Source organism: Bubalus kerabau, chromosome 5, assembly GCF_029407905.1.
Source record: "Bubalus kerabau isolate K-KA32 ecotype Philippines breed swamp buffalo chromosome 5, PCC_UOA_SB_1v2, whole genome shotgun sequence".
In the NCBI taxonomy this organism is placed as follows: domain Eukaryota; kingdom Metazoa; phylum Chordata; class Mammalia; order Artiodactyla; family Bovidae; genus Bubalus; species Bubalus kerabau.
This window is the reverse complement of record NC_073628.1, coordinates 100,273,514-100,289,054: the sequence shown is the minus strand read 5'-3', so window position 1 is coordinate 100,289,054 and position 15,541 is coordinate 100,273,514. Positions and strand designations below refer to the sequence as shown.

The following is a 15,541-nucleotide window of genomic DNA, read 5'->3' as shown; positions in this document are numbered from 1 at the left end:
CTAATTTTTCTCCTCAAATATTAATATAATGTTGGAAGTTATTGTAGATTTTGGTCACCTAAATGTTACTGATGGTCTCTACCATTGTCAAATGGGTATTTTACAGAATAGGGTGAAATCTTATCTGAAGTCAGTAATAATATAGTAGCTGTGTTTTTTGGGACTTGACATGATTTCCACAACAAAAATATCAAACTGTGGCTCCTAGAAGTGGTATCACTGGGAGCCCATAGGATGCCCTCTGGATACAGCAAGTCCTTTACTTTGGGTTTTTGTACTTTTTCTTCACCTTGACAGAAGGTTTCACGTTTCCATTTGTTTCTTTTGCTGTAGACGTAAGGGCACAAGATAGAAATGACAACTCTTTTTGTTGCTTGACACCATCAGATCTCCTCCACAAAAGGATTTATCTTAAATATCTTTTTTTGCTCTTTATCATTATCCCATGTCCTGGCAGAGAAAATTCTTTGGGGGAGATCTTAAATCTAAATTCTCTAAATGTGTTCTTCATCGTCTGATCCAGGTAGTGCTACCTGCTGCTGCCTTGACCTCTGATCTCATGTTGATGAGATTTTTGTGTCCTGACCTCTGGAATTTTTTCTCAGAGTAGAAATTCTTTGTAAGCTCCTGCTTTATCCAGCTTCTTACTATCTGCCATTGGTGTGGCAATACCACCAGTACTGTTGTTTGAAGCTGTATATCTAAGCAGACATCAGTACTTTGTTCACCATTTTATAAAATTTAAGCTATAGGTAACTCTGTGTACTTATGCTGCTATTAAAAACTTACATTTTCTAACATATGTGTTATATTTAGTGAGCACACCTGGGATGTGACTTTGGGGAAAAATCTGTTGCCATTTGGAATAACCTCAGAAAACTGATATTACTTGGGCATCTTGATTGTATTAACATTTTAAGACCTACAAGTTTAAAGAGCTAGTTTAAAAAAAAATCTTTATTACTCAAGAGAACAGGAATACAACTTAAAGATGGAAAATGTTATAATTTAAGTATTAGAAATTGAGTAGAGACATACACCAATGAAAAGGAAAACACTAAGTGGTCATTGTACACATGTTTTATATACGGGGTGCTGCAGCACACAAGAACACGGGGTTTTAAGTATACATGTTGACCCGTTTTATGAAGGCAGGTCATGCTTTAGGAAAGAATAAGAAAGAATAATAGGGCATCCCAGGTGGCACAGTGGTAAAGAATCCACCTGCCCATGCAGGAGACACAAGAGACATGGGTTCAATCCTTGGGAGAAGGAAGGTCCCCTGAAGAAGGAATTGGCAATCCACTCTACCATTCTGGCCTGGCAAACCCCATGGACAGGGCAGCCTGGCGGGCTACAGTCCATGGGATCGCAGAGAGTCAGACACAACTGAGCACTCACACACACTTAAGAAGGGAAACTTTTAAATGTATTATGGCAGGACAAGGAACAACAGAGACACGTAAAGTCCCTTCATCAGCTGTACATACCGATTGATAACCTGCTGCCAGAGAACTGGGGAAATTAGGGGAAATTGAATGTTCCGCTGCAAGGGTGACACAAAGCCCAGATGAAAGATGACTCATAAACTGAACAACTCATTCCAAACATAACAGGGAAAAAGCCCAGACAGGCATTAAGTTCATGATCTTTCTTGAACCCATCAGAGTGCTGAGGCTACAGGACAGCCAGCAGGCCTGTAATCTGAGGAGAGGCACACGCTTACATGAAGTGAAGTAAGTGCTGGATCCCGTAACCGACTGAATCTTGTCACCTGCAAGAGACGGACCTTCTCTGAGGCACGATGCAAAGGGAAGCCCAAGACCTGAAAGTGGAACAAATGTTGGAAAAGAAGAGCTCTCAGGGGACCAGCCACCACCTGAAGCAGAGTGACACTGGAGGGATCTGAAAGCTGTCATACACTGAATGAAGTCATAGCAACAGTAGACCTTTAGCCTGGCCTAAAGCTTAATTAGATTGACTCTGATGTTGTGGAAGGGAAGCCATGCCCAGTCCCTGCTGTCTTATATAATATGTTCTCAGCAAATTGTGAAACATACGAAAACCAAGGAAAAAACCTCCTAAGAGACAAAATAGTCATTGGAACAAGAGTCAGGCAGGACACAGACATTGGAAATAACTGAATAATGAATACAGGCTCCAAAGGATAAGGTAGACAACATGCAAAACCACATAAGGAATCATAGCGTAGAGAGGCAACATAAAAGGAAGGATCAAGTGCAAATGCTGGCAGCACTGGAGGTAAGTGAATGCCACTGATGGGCACTCAACTAAGAAGAGAATCAATGAACTTGAAGGTGAATGAATAAAAATGATGCAAGCTGAAACAGAAGGAAACCAGGACATTCAGGTAGAACCTCTTAAGAACTTAGGTGTACTTCCCTGGCTGTCCAGTGGTTGACTCCAGTGCAGCGGGTGTGGGTTCAATCCCTGATTGAGGAACTAAGATCCTGCATGCCATGTGGCTCAGCCAAAAAAAAAAAAAAAAAAGAATTTGAGGACAGGATTAAATGATCTAGTAGGAGTAATTGGAATCCCAGGAAGAATACTTGAAATAATGGCTGAGATTTTCCACATTCAAAGAACATCAAGTAGCATTAAAAAAAAAAAAAATCACAAAATAAAAATGCTTGGGCATATCATATTCAAACTAAAATAAAACCAAGAGAATATATTGAAGGTCACCAAAAGAAAAAAGATTATAAACAGAGAAAGAAAGATAAGAATAAAAATTACAGTATACATTTCTTCAGAAACCATGAATGTTAGAAGACAGTAAAATCTTCAAAGGAGAAAACCATAAATGCAAAATTATACACCTAGTGGGAAGTATCTTTCAGAAATGGAGATATAAAGATTTTTCTGAAACAAAAGCTATAGGAATTTACTGCCAGCAGTAAATTTGTTCTATAAGAGTCCTGAAGGAATTTGTAAAGGTAGAAGGAATATGATGCCAGACATAAAACTTGGGTCTACACAAACCGATGAAGAGCACTGGAAATGGAATAAACTAAGATGAAATGCCAAGGGCTTCCTTGAGCTGGTAGCTCAAATGGTTAAGAATCTGCCTGCAGTGCAGGAGACCCGGGTTCAATCCCTGTGTCAGGATGCTCCCCTGGAGAAGGCAATGGCTACCCACTCTAGCATTTTTGCCTGGAGAAGTCCATGGATGGAGGAGCCTGGCTGGTTACAGTCCATGGGGTCACACAGAGTCAGATATGACTGAGTGACTAATACTTATGCACTTAAGATAAAATACATATTATTTTTCACTTATTTTTAGTTACTCTAAAAGATAACTGACTAAAGCAAAAAGAATATTTTGCATTTATAATGTGTGTAAAAAATACTACAAAGAACAGGAGCTAGGTATTGGGAATATACTGTTGTAAAATTCCTTCCAAATTTTATTATTTGGAGTATATTGATGAGATAGAAACTGACTTCTTACAATATGTATGTAAACTTCAGGATAATTATTAGTAAAAAATTTTAAAGAAGTATAAATAATGTCAGTAGACTTGGTAAAATGTAATTTAAAACACTTAACCCAAGTGAGACAGAAAATGAAGAAAAAAGAAACCAAAAAACCAGATGGAACAAATGGAAAACAACTAGCAAGAGGTATGGCAAAAACCATCACAATATTATAATTATCCTCCAATTAAAATTTTTAGAAGGGGGGTACATTTTAATCCAACAGCATTGATCACATCAAATGTGAATGATCTCAATATACCAGTGAAAAGACAAATTGTCAAACTGGATGGAAAAGCAAGTGCAACTGTATATTGTCAACAAAACCCATTTTGAATATTAAAAACATAGGATAAAAGTAAAAGGTTAGAAAAGATGTGCCATGCTAACAGGAGTCCAGAGAAAACTGGAAAGCACTGTACTAAGGTCAGACACAGTCGCCTTTAGATTGAGGCTTTCAGAGCAATATTGCATAAAGACTAGGAAGTTGATTCTCTGAGAACATAAAACAAGCCTGTTGATGCACCTAATGCCAGAGCTTCAAAATATGTAATATGAAGCAAAAATTGATGAAAATTTCAAGGAGAAATAAATCCATAGCTATGGTTAGAGACCACAGCATATCGAAACTGCAATGAAACTTCACCTCACACCCATCAGAATGGCCATCAAAAGGACAAGAAATAGCAAGTGTTGGTGAGGACCTGGAGGAAAGGGAACCCTTTTATACTATTGATGGGAATGTAAACTGGTGTGGCCACTGTGGAAAAAAGTATGGCGGTTCCTCAAAAAATTAAAAATGAAACTACCATATAATCCAGCAGTCTCATTTATGAGTATTTATCTGAGGAAAATGAAAACACTAATTTGAAAAGATATATGCTTCACTATGTTCATTGCAGAATTATTTCCAATAAGCCATTGAAACAACCTAAGTGTGCGTCCATGGATGAATGGATAAAGCAACTGGTATATATAGAGAATGGAATACTCTTTGGCCATAAAAAGAATGAAATTCTTCCCTTGTGGCAGCAAAAGGACTTTAGGAGAACTGTGCTGTATGAAAGACACACGGCGTATGGTTTCACTTATATGTGGAATCTAAAAAAAAAAAAAGCTCATAGATACAGAGAATAAATCAGTGGTTGGATAAGACTCCTCTACTGGCTGTGTCTTCTCTACAGAAGGTTCTTCAGTGCTCCAGCCTGTGGTCTTTTTTCTCTCTCTATACCTCTGCTATCCGATTTGGTAACCACTGGCACCCCACTCCAGTACTCTTGCCTGGGAAATCCCATGGACGGAGGAGCCTGGTGGGCTTTCGTCTATGGGGCCACTAAGAGTCAGACACGACTGAGCGACTTCACTTTCACTTTTCACTTTCATGCACTGGAGAAGGAAATGGCAACCCACTCCAGTGTTCTTGCCTGGAGAATTCCAGGGACAGAGGAGCCTGGTGGGCTTCCGTCTATGGGGTCACACAGAGTCGGACACGACTGAAGCGACTTAGCAGCAGCAGCAGCAGCCACATTTTGCAATTTAAATACAAATAAGTTACAAATAAATAAAACGTAAAATGTAGTTCCTCTTTTGTTGTAGCCACACTTCAAGTGCTTGGTTGCTGGATGTGGTACTGGCTACCAGGTTGGACAGTATAGATAAAATACAATTCTGTCATCATAGAATGTTCTCTTGGATACCAATTCAGCACAGGCAGTGCCACGCACTTTCTGCCACCACACATAAGAACGCACTGTGTCTGTCACCCCCTGCTTAGTGATACCAGGATCCATCAGTTGTACAGGTGGTAACATTGTAAAAGTCCCCATCAGCCTTTCACCTTTCACCCGTTTGTTCCTTGATAATCTTTGCCTGAAACATTTATTTCATTCCTTTTTTAAAAGGTACAAATGCAGTTGTTCATGTAATTGTTCTGTGTGATACCTTTCTATATCTGCTCATTTAGATCTGAGCTCATTTTTAATAGCTATATAATATTGATCATGTCTATTCTAAAGTACCATATATCTATCCTAAAATATCATGATTTAATTTTGCTAAATAAGTACATGTTCTCAAGAATATATTTTTAATTGAACATCCTTTCATTCTATTTCAGATGAGCAGAAGACCTCCTCTTCCTTCCAGACAGTGAAAAATAATAGCATGTACACTGAGTCCTGTGAGGATTTGAGAAAGGTTCAGCGTAGCCCATCCTATCAGCAGATAAACTGTATTGATAGTGTTATTAGGTATGAGACACAAGTTTTGATAATGTGTTAGTTTTTCCAGAAGTGTGTGTTGTCACTATGGAGCCTTTGTATCATTTTTAATAGCTGTTGTCTTGATTTTTCACCAGCTATTGTCTTGATATTTCACTATAGATCAGTAGATACATGCCACCTACAATTCATAATAAATTGAACAGTTCAGGGGATCCAGAAAGTTAGAAGATGCTTCCCTTCTTTGAATATAGTTGAGAAGACAAGACCTGTGCTCATAAGAATTAAGTTGTGAAAATCAGTGCAAGACCATAGAAGGGAATATATAAGAATCCCTTGATGAGGGCCCAGATGGTCAGGGAAGACTTCACCCAAAGAAGACAGTGAAATATCCCAAACAGAAATGGCATAAGGAAAGCAGAGAGGTGAGAGGTGCCCATGTTGGGGGCAGGTAGGAATACATGGCCGAATTATTAATATGCAGGTACCTGAAGAGCTACCACATCCCACCTTTGAAGAGGAAGTGTATCTCCTCTACAAATACAACTTCCTCATCCTCAGAAGAGGTCAGACAAAGCCACAGAGCAGATGACATCCAGGCACTGCAAGGTGAGAGGGGTGTCTTCTGTAGTTAGATCAAGAGAGCCACCCCTCTCTGTTTCTCTTTCGTCTGTTTTTTTTAAGCATTTTAAATAATTTATTTGTCTTATTACTTCAGGCTGCACTGGGTCTTCCTTGCGCACATGGGCATTCTCTAGTCGCGGCGAGCAGGGGCTTCTCTGTTGCAGCGCTTGGGCTCGCATTGCAGTGGCTTCTCTTGTTGCGGAGCGCAGGCTCCAGGCACATGGGCTTCAGTACCTGCAGTTCATGGGCTCTAGAGCTCGCAGGCTCAGTAGTTGTGGCTCACGGGCTTCGTTGCTCTGTGGCATGTGGGATCTTCCCAGACCAGGGATTGAACCCGTGTCCCCTGCATTGGTAGGTCGATTCTTAACCACTGAGCCACCAGGGAAGCCCTGTTTTTCTTTCATCTTTTGCCTTTAATTATTTCATTGCAATCACAAACAATCCTAGTTTCATATTGCCTCTACATGACCAGTAGATTTTAACTTACCGGTTATAAATGTCTGTAAACTCTTCAGGTTTTTAATATGAATTTCCTGTTGAGAATTTTTCTTTTCACTATTACATCACCAGCTGTTTCTCAGATCCCAGCTGTACCTGCATCAGAAATGGCCACTAATGGGCAGTCCACAGAGGCTGAAAGAGGAGCTCCATGGACCCTGAGCACAGTGACTCTGAGCCTGGACACAAGCCAGGGCAGCTCCAGCAGTGTCCTTGCCAACATCCCACCACCAGACTCAGGTACCATGGTAGCCTTTACTTTAGAATACACTCAACGTTAGATACAACCCTTGTAAGAACAAGTCTTTAATACCATTTACTTAGTAAACATGTTTAAGATGGATTTTTTTTCAGGTAAAGTATTTTTGGAAATATCATCACGTTTATAATGGTCAGCATATTTTGGACTGTATCTGCTAGTTATGTCATTGGCCAGTCAACTCTCTGACACGTGTGAAGCTCCTAGGATGGTACCTGGTCTGTAGTAGTAAGCCATCAATTAGTCTTCACCATTATTAATGCAATTATTGTTGAGACTGCCTTGGGTTACTTTGTTGCTGACCTTGAAAGAGTGTGTTCATTTTGAACTTGGACTGCAATGGTGACTAGGTGGATTATACATATAAACACATTCAAGTTTTTGTATTGGTCTTATAAATGAGGAGTGTATGTTTGAAGCTCTCTTCCTTTAACATAGTGACTTAGTAAATTATTCTGATGTCTCCTTTTTATTCTGTTTTGCTCTCACCTGCCCTTTTGACTTTTGCATTCTTCATAAGGATTTGCTTTGGTAGGTAAGGAAATGGTGATAAACATGTTCAGTCAGGTTTTCAGATTGTGTCTAACTTATCTTTACTAGTCTTCAGTGGAATATAAGTGAACATGTGCTGAGCTGTTACTGTATACCATCCCCTGCCCTTAGTTCTTCATATAAATTAATTCTCTTAATCCTCATGCCACCCTTTGAGATGGAGAGCATTATATTGACAAGTGGACTGTGGATGGTGGGAAAAGACCAGAGAGAGACACGGCTATTGTGAGATTAGTTTATTTCTATATATTTTTCTATTATTTCTAATTAGCCACAGGTAGACTTTTATTGGAATTGAACTAGTCCCTCAGGATAAGAGCAGATGCATATCTTTTAGTGTACGTGTTCTTAATGCTTCGGATACCCACGTGGATACGGAGCAGTCAGTGACACAGTCAGTCCATGCAAGGCAGGGTCTTACCTGATACAGAAACCTTTTTTTTTGACTGCAGCACTAGACTTTGTATATTTTGGTCTTATGTTAATACTACTTTGAAAGAATTCATACTGAAATCTGTATGTTTTCATTTAAGGAATAATTAGTATTTACTGATAATTATTTCTCCTGATCTTACCCCAGTCTTAGCATCTGCAGGTCCACCTCTTTATTCTAAGGAGAGCAAGCAGAATCAGAGCCCAAATGGTCTTAAGCTGCATCTGTCTTTTGCTTTCTGGGAAGCCCATATTCCTGGGGTTTACACCATATTCTGATGATGAGTTGGGACACCCAGTGCAGCCAAATTTTAAAAAATGAAGCAGAAGAAAGGAAATAAAGATCAGAGTAAAAATCTTTTAAGTAGAAAACAGAAAAATAATAGAGAAAAATAATAAAATTTTAAGCTGGTTCTTTGCAAAGAGCAATGAAATTGATCAAACTCTAGTAAGCCTGATCAGGAAAAAAAAAAGGGAAGATATAAGTTATCAATTTCAGAAATTATAGAGGAAACATCCTTAGAGATCCTACCATCGCTAGATATCAAAAGAATAACAACTGAACATTATAAACAAGTTTTCCCAATAAACTTGACAACTTAGACAAAATTGACCAATTGTTTGAGAGATACACACTAAAGTCACTCAAGAGGTAGAAAGCCTGAATAGCCTCATATCTATTTAAAAAACTGAATTTGTTGATAAAAACTTCTCCAACAAGAAAACTCCAAGCCCAAATGGCTTTACTAGTGAGTTTGAGCAAACATTTAAGGAAAAAATAATATCAATTCTGTAATTCCCTGACCAGGGATTGACCCAGGCCTCTGGCATTGGGTGTGCAGAGTCTTAACCACTGGACCACCAGGGAAATTCCTGCTTATTTTTGTTTTACCTTACTCTTGTTTTTTTGAGTTTCTTAAGATGGAAGCTGAAGTCATTAATTTCAGACATTTTTCTTCCTTAGTGGATTTGAGTATAAACTTTCCTTTTACTCTCAGCTGCATTTCACACATTTTGATGTATTTTGTTTCATTTTCATCATGTTCAAATGCTGCCTAATATTCTTTTTAATATTTTCTTTGCAATATTTTATATTTTCATATGTATCATCATATATTAGGAAGCATTTAGAGATATTCCATACTTCTTTATTGATTTCTAATTTAATCCCATTGTGATCAGAGAAAATACAAAACTTGAACTCTTAAATTTATTGAGACTAGTTTTATGGTCTACAATATGGTCTATCTTGGTAAATGTTCTGTATTCATTTGAAAAGGATGTTTATTTTGCCTCTGTTGGGTTGAATATTCTATCAGTGTATAAACTAGGTCAGGTTGGTTGATAGTTTTTTCAATTATTCTCTGTCCACTGATTTTCTGAATACTTGTTGTACCTCAGAAGGGGTGTTGAAGCCTCTGGCCATAATTGTGGGTTTGTCTATTTCTCATTGCTGTTTGATTGGTCTTTGCTTTGTGCATTTTGAAATTGTCTTAATTTGTGCGTGTTGTTGTTGTTCAGTCGCTAAGCTGTGTCTGACTCTTTGCGACCCCATGGGCTGCAGCACGCCAGGCTTCCCTGTCCTCCACCATCTCCCAGAGTTTGCTCAAACTCATGTCCATTGAGTCAGTGATGCCATTCAACCATCTCATCCTCTGTCACCCCCTTCTCCTCCTGCCCTCAATCTTTGCCAGCATCAGGGTCTTGTTTAGAATTGTTTTGTCCTTTTGATTAATTGATCCTTTTATCGTTGTGAAATGTCTTTCTTTATCTCTTATATTTTCTTTCCTCTAAAGTATACTTTGTCTATATTAATATATTCACTCTAGCTTTTTTTTTTATATAATCTGATATTGTTTTTTAACCTTTTACTTTTAACCTATGTATGTCTTGGTATTTAAAGTGGTGTTTATTTTAGTAGTTGCTTTAGAGTTTATGGTGTATGCATTTAATTTTTCACAGTCTGTCTTCTAGAGATATTATACCGCTTCATGTATAAAAAACTTAAAATACCAAACTTCATTTACCCACCTTGGTCTTTGTCTGTTGGCATATATTTCTACATGTGTTAGATATCCCACCCTATGTTGTTATTACTTTATGTAATTATTATCTTTTAAAGAAATGTAAGTGTTTATCCCTTTACTCATCTCTCAGTGTTTCTCATTCCTTTATGTAGATTTATCTGGTATCACCCTTCTTCTGCCCAAGGCATTCCTTTTATGTCTCTTGTAGTACAGGTCTACCAGTGATGACTCCTTCACATTTTTGTGCATCTGAAAGTGTCTTTATTTCACGTTCATGTTTTTAACACATTTTAACAGATTGGAGAATTCTAGGGTGACAGTGTTTATCTTTCAGTACCTTAAAGATGCTGCTCTACTGAATCCTCATTTGCATCATTTCTGACAGGAAGTCTTCTGTCATCTGTATTGTTTGCATATATATGCAACTTCTGGCTGCATGTAAGCTTTTCTACTCATCACTGATTTCGACAGTCTGATTTTGACGTTCCGGGATGTAGAGTTCTTCATGTTTTTCATACTTGGAGTTTATTCGGCTTCTTGGATTTGTAGGTTTATTGTTTCCATCAAACTGAAAAAACTTCTTCCCTTATTTTTAAAATATTTTTTCTGTTTGCCCTCTTTCTGGGACTCAAGTTATATGCATATAGGCTGCTTGAAGTTGTGTCACAGTCCACTGATGCTCTGTTCATTTAAACTTTTTCATTTTTTTAGGTCTTTGTTTCATTTTGGGACAGTCTCTATTGCTGTGTCTTCAGGTTCACTAGTGTTTTCTATTGTAAAATCTGTCATTATTTCCATTCAGTAGCTTTTCCATCTCACATATTATAGTTTTCATTTCAAGTTCTATTTGAGTCTTTTTAATATCTTCCATGTCTTTATATAGCATATTTAAAATATCTTCCCTGTGACTGTATGAAATACAGTATAACTGTTAATATTCTATCTTCCAGTTCTAATTCTCTCCCAGCCAGGGTTGGTTTTGCATGATTAATTTTTCTCCTTTTTGTGGGCTGTATTTTCGTGCTTCTTCGCATGCCAAGTAGCCTTTGATAGGATAGCAGATTCTGTGAATGGGTGCCAAATATTCCTGTTAACATTTGTTGAGCTTTATTCTGGGACCCAGTTTAACTTCATGGAAACAGATGGATCTTCTCAGGCTTTCCTTTTTAAATTGCTTAGACAGGAACAGAGCGGTGTAGGGAGGTCTAGTTCTTCTCTACTACTGAGGCAAGACTCTTAAGAGTATTCTACCCTGTGCATATGGGTTATGAGATCTTCTAGCCTGGCTGATGGGACTGAGCCCTGTTCTCCACCTGCTGTGAGCTTCAGTCTGATCCTTTCAGCTGATTTTTTTTTTCCTCCCATGAATGAACTGCTGAGGACTTGGGGGTTCCCTACAACTGTCTGGAGGCCTCTCGTGTAGCTGTCCCCTCCACTCATCTTCCTGAACTCCAGCCACTGTGACCTCCCCATTCTCTCGCCTGTCTCTGCCCTCAGGGAGCCCACCTTGTTCCTCACTCTCAAGGCAGTAGCTAGGCAGGCCTGAGGTTCACCTTGTTTTCAATCCCGTAGGATGTTTTGTGTCTCAGAAATTATTGTTTCACATATGTTGTCCCTTCCTAGTTATTTCAGGTGAGAAGGTCAGTCCAGTCCCTGTTCCTCCATCGTGGCCCTCTGTCCAGTGTGTTGACTTAGACTAGTCAGAGCCCGTTTCTGGAAGTGGAGTGGGACCAAGCCTACCCACACCTCAGTACCACACAGCAGAGGAGAGGGGGAATGGAGGCTGGAAGGACCACCAGAGTCTGCTGTAAAATCTCTTGTACCTGGAAGAAGTAATGTTTAGAAGCAACCCAGCATTTGTCTGCAGGTGGTTATGGGCATCCCTGTGGCTTATCAGTAAAGAATCCACCTGCCAGTGCAGGAGACATGCGTTTGATCCCTGGGTTGGGAAGATCCCCTGGAGAAGGATATGGCAATCCACTCCAGTATTCTTGACTGGGAATCCTATGGACAGAGGAGGCTGGCCGGCCACAGTCCATGGGGTCGCAAAAAGTCAGACACAACTGAAGCAACTTAGCATGTGGCATGCATGCATGTAAAGTGGAATCCTATGTGATGTACTGATAAAAGGGATATTGTTAAATGAAAAAAGACACTGCAGGTTAGTGTACAAGATTATATGCCTTTTGGGTAAAAATGAGGAAAAGGAATAAGAATCTATATCTGTACTTATTTACAGATGCTTAAAGAAAGTAGATAAATAAGCAAATAAAAGGTTTTCTGTGGGGAGAATAAATGAGAACTAGGCAGGTGTTACACAAGGTTGGGGAGAAGCTACTAAATGTCTAACACATGTTAATTTTTAAACCACATATTTATATTACATATTAAAAGATTAATCCAGAGATAACAATTTTTCAAAGAATTCATGGAGATAAAAAAATATTTACAATGAAAGCAGGATCTAAATAAATGTGTGCACATTGAGCATTACAACTCTAAAATGTATGTAAGTAAGTAAGTGAGAGTCACTCAGTCGTGTCCAACTTTTTGTGACCCCATGGACTGTACAGTCCATGGAATTTTCCAGGCCAGAACATTGGAGTGGGTGGGTAGCCATTCCCTTCTTCAGGGGTTCTTTCCAATACAGGGATCAAACCCAAGTCTCCCACATAGCAGGCAGATTCTTTACCAGCTGAGCCTCAAGGGAAGCCCAAAATGTATATATAAGTATGCAAAGAGTGTAAAACAAGGCTGAAAAATAAAAATGTACCTGCTAAATTGATGGAGATTTTATGTTCCAGCCATGTAATGATTGTAAAAATTCATTGAAAGGCAGTTAAATTAGTGAAAGTAAATAAATGCAAAATAACCAGTTGGAGTTAAAATTAAATCTGTCTTCTTCCACTTCAGCGGAATTGACTCCAGCAGAGCACGTACCGCTGGCCTGTGAGCCCTGGACTATCAGCACACACCCAGCTCCACTGGCTGCAGAAGCGTTTAAACACTCAGGGCTCACAAAGGCTGTGCTGTCAGCCCACACACAGAAGGAAGAGCTGAGCTATGTAGATAAATTCCAGGAGAAGATTCTGTAGTCACCCTATAGCTCCTATCTTCAGCAGGAAAGCAGAAGCAAAGCTAAATACTTGTATGTTCAAGGTAGTTAAATTTTAAAAAATATATTCCATATAAACCTGGAAAATGGTACTGACAAACCTATTTGCAGGGCAGCAATACAGATGAATACGTACAGACTTGTAGACATGGGACGGAAGAAGGAAGGGAGAGAGGGTAGCACTGAAACATATACACCACCAGGTGTAAAACAGACAGCTAGTGGGAAGCTGCCGGATAGCACGGGGAGCTCAGTCCAGTGCTCTGCGACAGCCTAGAGCGGTGTGGCGGGAGTGTGGGAGGGGGTTCAAGAAGGAGGGGATATACATATACTTGCGGCTGATTTGCATTGTTGTACAGCAGATACCAATGCAACATTGTAAAGCAATTATCCTCTAATTACAAATAAATTAAATATATATATATTCCATTTATCAACAGAGTTATCAAGTTTAGGAATCATACATGAGTCCTGGAAGATGTGGAATGAAGTGTAGGATGTTTGCTTGTAAGAAGATGGCTGAGAAATGCTGAAATGGGGTTTACTTTATAGCAACAGCTTGTATCCAGGATCTCGTCCATCTTTCGAGGTCTACTTTCTGTCATTCCTGTAGTGGACATGGTTATTATTGACCAATGTTTATTCCTTGTAATGTGCTTACAACTACCTGTCAATGGAGTCCTTCTCTTCTGGGTTAGTTTTCTGTAACTCGTCTCCCTCTTTATCCTGCAGGAGGTTCTGCTTCCAGGCCGACACGATCAGCTGGTTGCAAAAAGGGGAAACACAAGCGTAAGAAGCCTCTCGTGTGGTCAGATGGCAGCAGCGCCAAGGGTCACTTCTGTCCCCACCAGGGTGGGCAGCCCTGGTGCCCCTCCTCCGCCTCCTGTCCCCATGCCTCTGGCCCCTCGCTCCCAGCTACAGTGATGGTTCCCAGCCCAGCCCCTGGCCTCGTCCCAGCTCTTCGCCTCCCAGCCACGACCTCCCTTGGCAGAGAACACGAAGCTTCGATAACTGTACTGCCAAGGCTGCCTGAGCCACCTTTGCCTAGCAGCCTGCAGTGTTTCCCAGCTCTGCCTTCTGCTTACGTCGACACTTTTGTGAACATCTTCCTGCATGACCCCTCTCTCTCTCCCCTCTTGTCACTGTCATTCTCCCCATATCCCTTCTTGGGAGCAGCACCCTCTTCTGAAATACTCTCTTCGGTATCAGCAGTGGCTCCAAACCCGGGCCCACCGTCTTCAACCATCAACCCAAGGAGCAGAGAGGAGAAGTGGGAGACACAGAATGAAGGACACCCCCTCATTAACTCAGGGAGAAGCTCCATGCTCCAGCTTGACCTCCTGCAGGAGGACAGGCTCCGATCCTGTGCATCCCCAGAAACTGTGTGTGTAAGTGATGCTAACTTCCAACACACGAACAAGAAAGTAACTGTGCGTCCTCTTATTAAAATTAAGGTTTTTGTGCTGAAGCTCAAGATGAATGACCTAGTCTGCATTACAGCTGAGGGTAACCTTCATTACAGCTGAAGTTAAGACTTTGTTCTACAGAAACACACGGTATTCCCTCCTGACTCCATTTAAAAAGCTGCAGTGAAAGGATTTTCTATGTCCTGAATTCTTACTTTGCTAGGTTTTCCCCCAAGTGCTATCTTTCAAACTTTATTTGTGAACTGGATTTCCCCTCTGCTTTAAAATTTGATATCTAGGCATTAAACTTAAATGTTCATTACCTAGAAAAAATGTGTTCTCTTACCACTGGGGTTATGGACTATTTAGATTAGGAGCAAGCCATACTGACAAGACATAAATTGAACAGTTTTACTTTTTCAGACATAATTGTGGGATAGCAGGTCTGTATGGGGAGAGCTCCTCCTTGTCATTATTTATCAGTAAAGTAGGCAGTTTATAGTTTTATACTGATACATATCAATTTTATATGAAAAAAATTTTGTCACTTTCCTTTAACTTTTCATTCTTTATGTAAAAAGGCCTTCTCAGATTTGTCAGTTTAAACTTTGGGGCAAGACTTTCCTATATTTAGATATAGGATCCAAGACAAACATAAGTATTTTCACTAAGGTTTTCTTCAGTCCTCACTTCAAGGTATAACCATTTTTAACAAATGTTCAGAATCTGATGATCTAGATCAAGAATCAGGGATCTTCCTGAGCCAGGGATTGAACCCAGGTCTTCTGCATTGCAGGCAGATTCTTTACTATCTGAGACACCACAGAAGCCCTGGAATGTGCTCAGAAAGCAGTAGTGAACTTCCCCGGTGGTTGAGAGGCTAAGATCCGTGCTCCTAGTACCGGAGGTCT

General features: G+C 39.8%; 1 protein-coding gene across 1 annotated transcript in view; it reads left to right on the top strand.

Annotated features, from left to right (window-relative positions):
• The window catches only part of PER3 (period circadian regulator 3), a 68,857-nt gene that overhangs the window by 37,783 nt on the left and 15,533 nt on the right, over nucleotides 1-15,541 (top strand). The window contains 6 exon segments of the mRNA XM_055583784.1: nucleotides 5,615-5,747; nucleotides 6,202-6,326; nucleotides 6,912-7,079; nucleotides 13,038-13,271; nucleotides 13,960-14,076; nucleotides 14,434-14,612. Coding sequence (XP_055439759.1) covers nucleotides 5,615-5,747; nucleotides 6,202-6,326; nucleotides 6,912-7,079; nucleotides 13,038-13,271; nucleotides 13,960-14,076; nucleotides 14,434-14,612 — 956 coding nt within the window.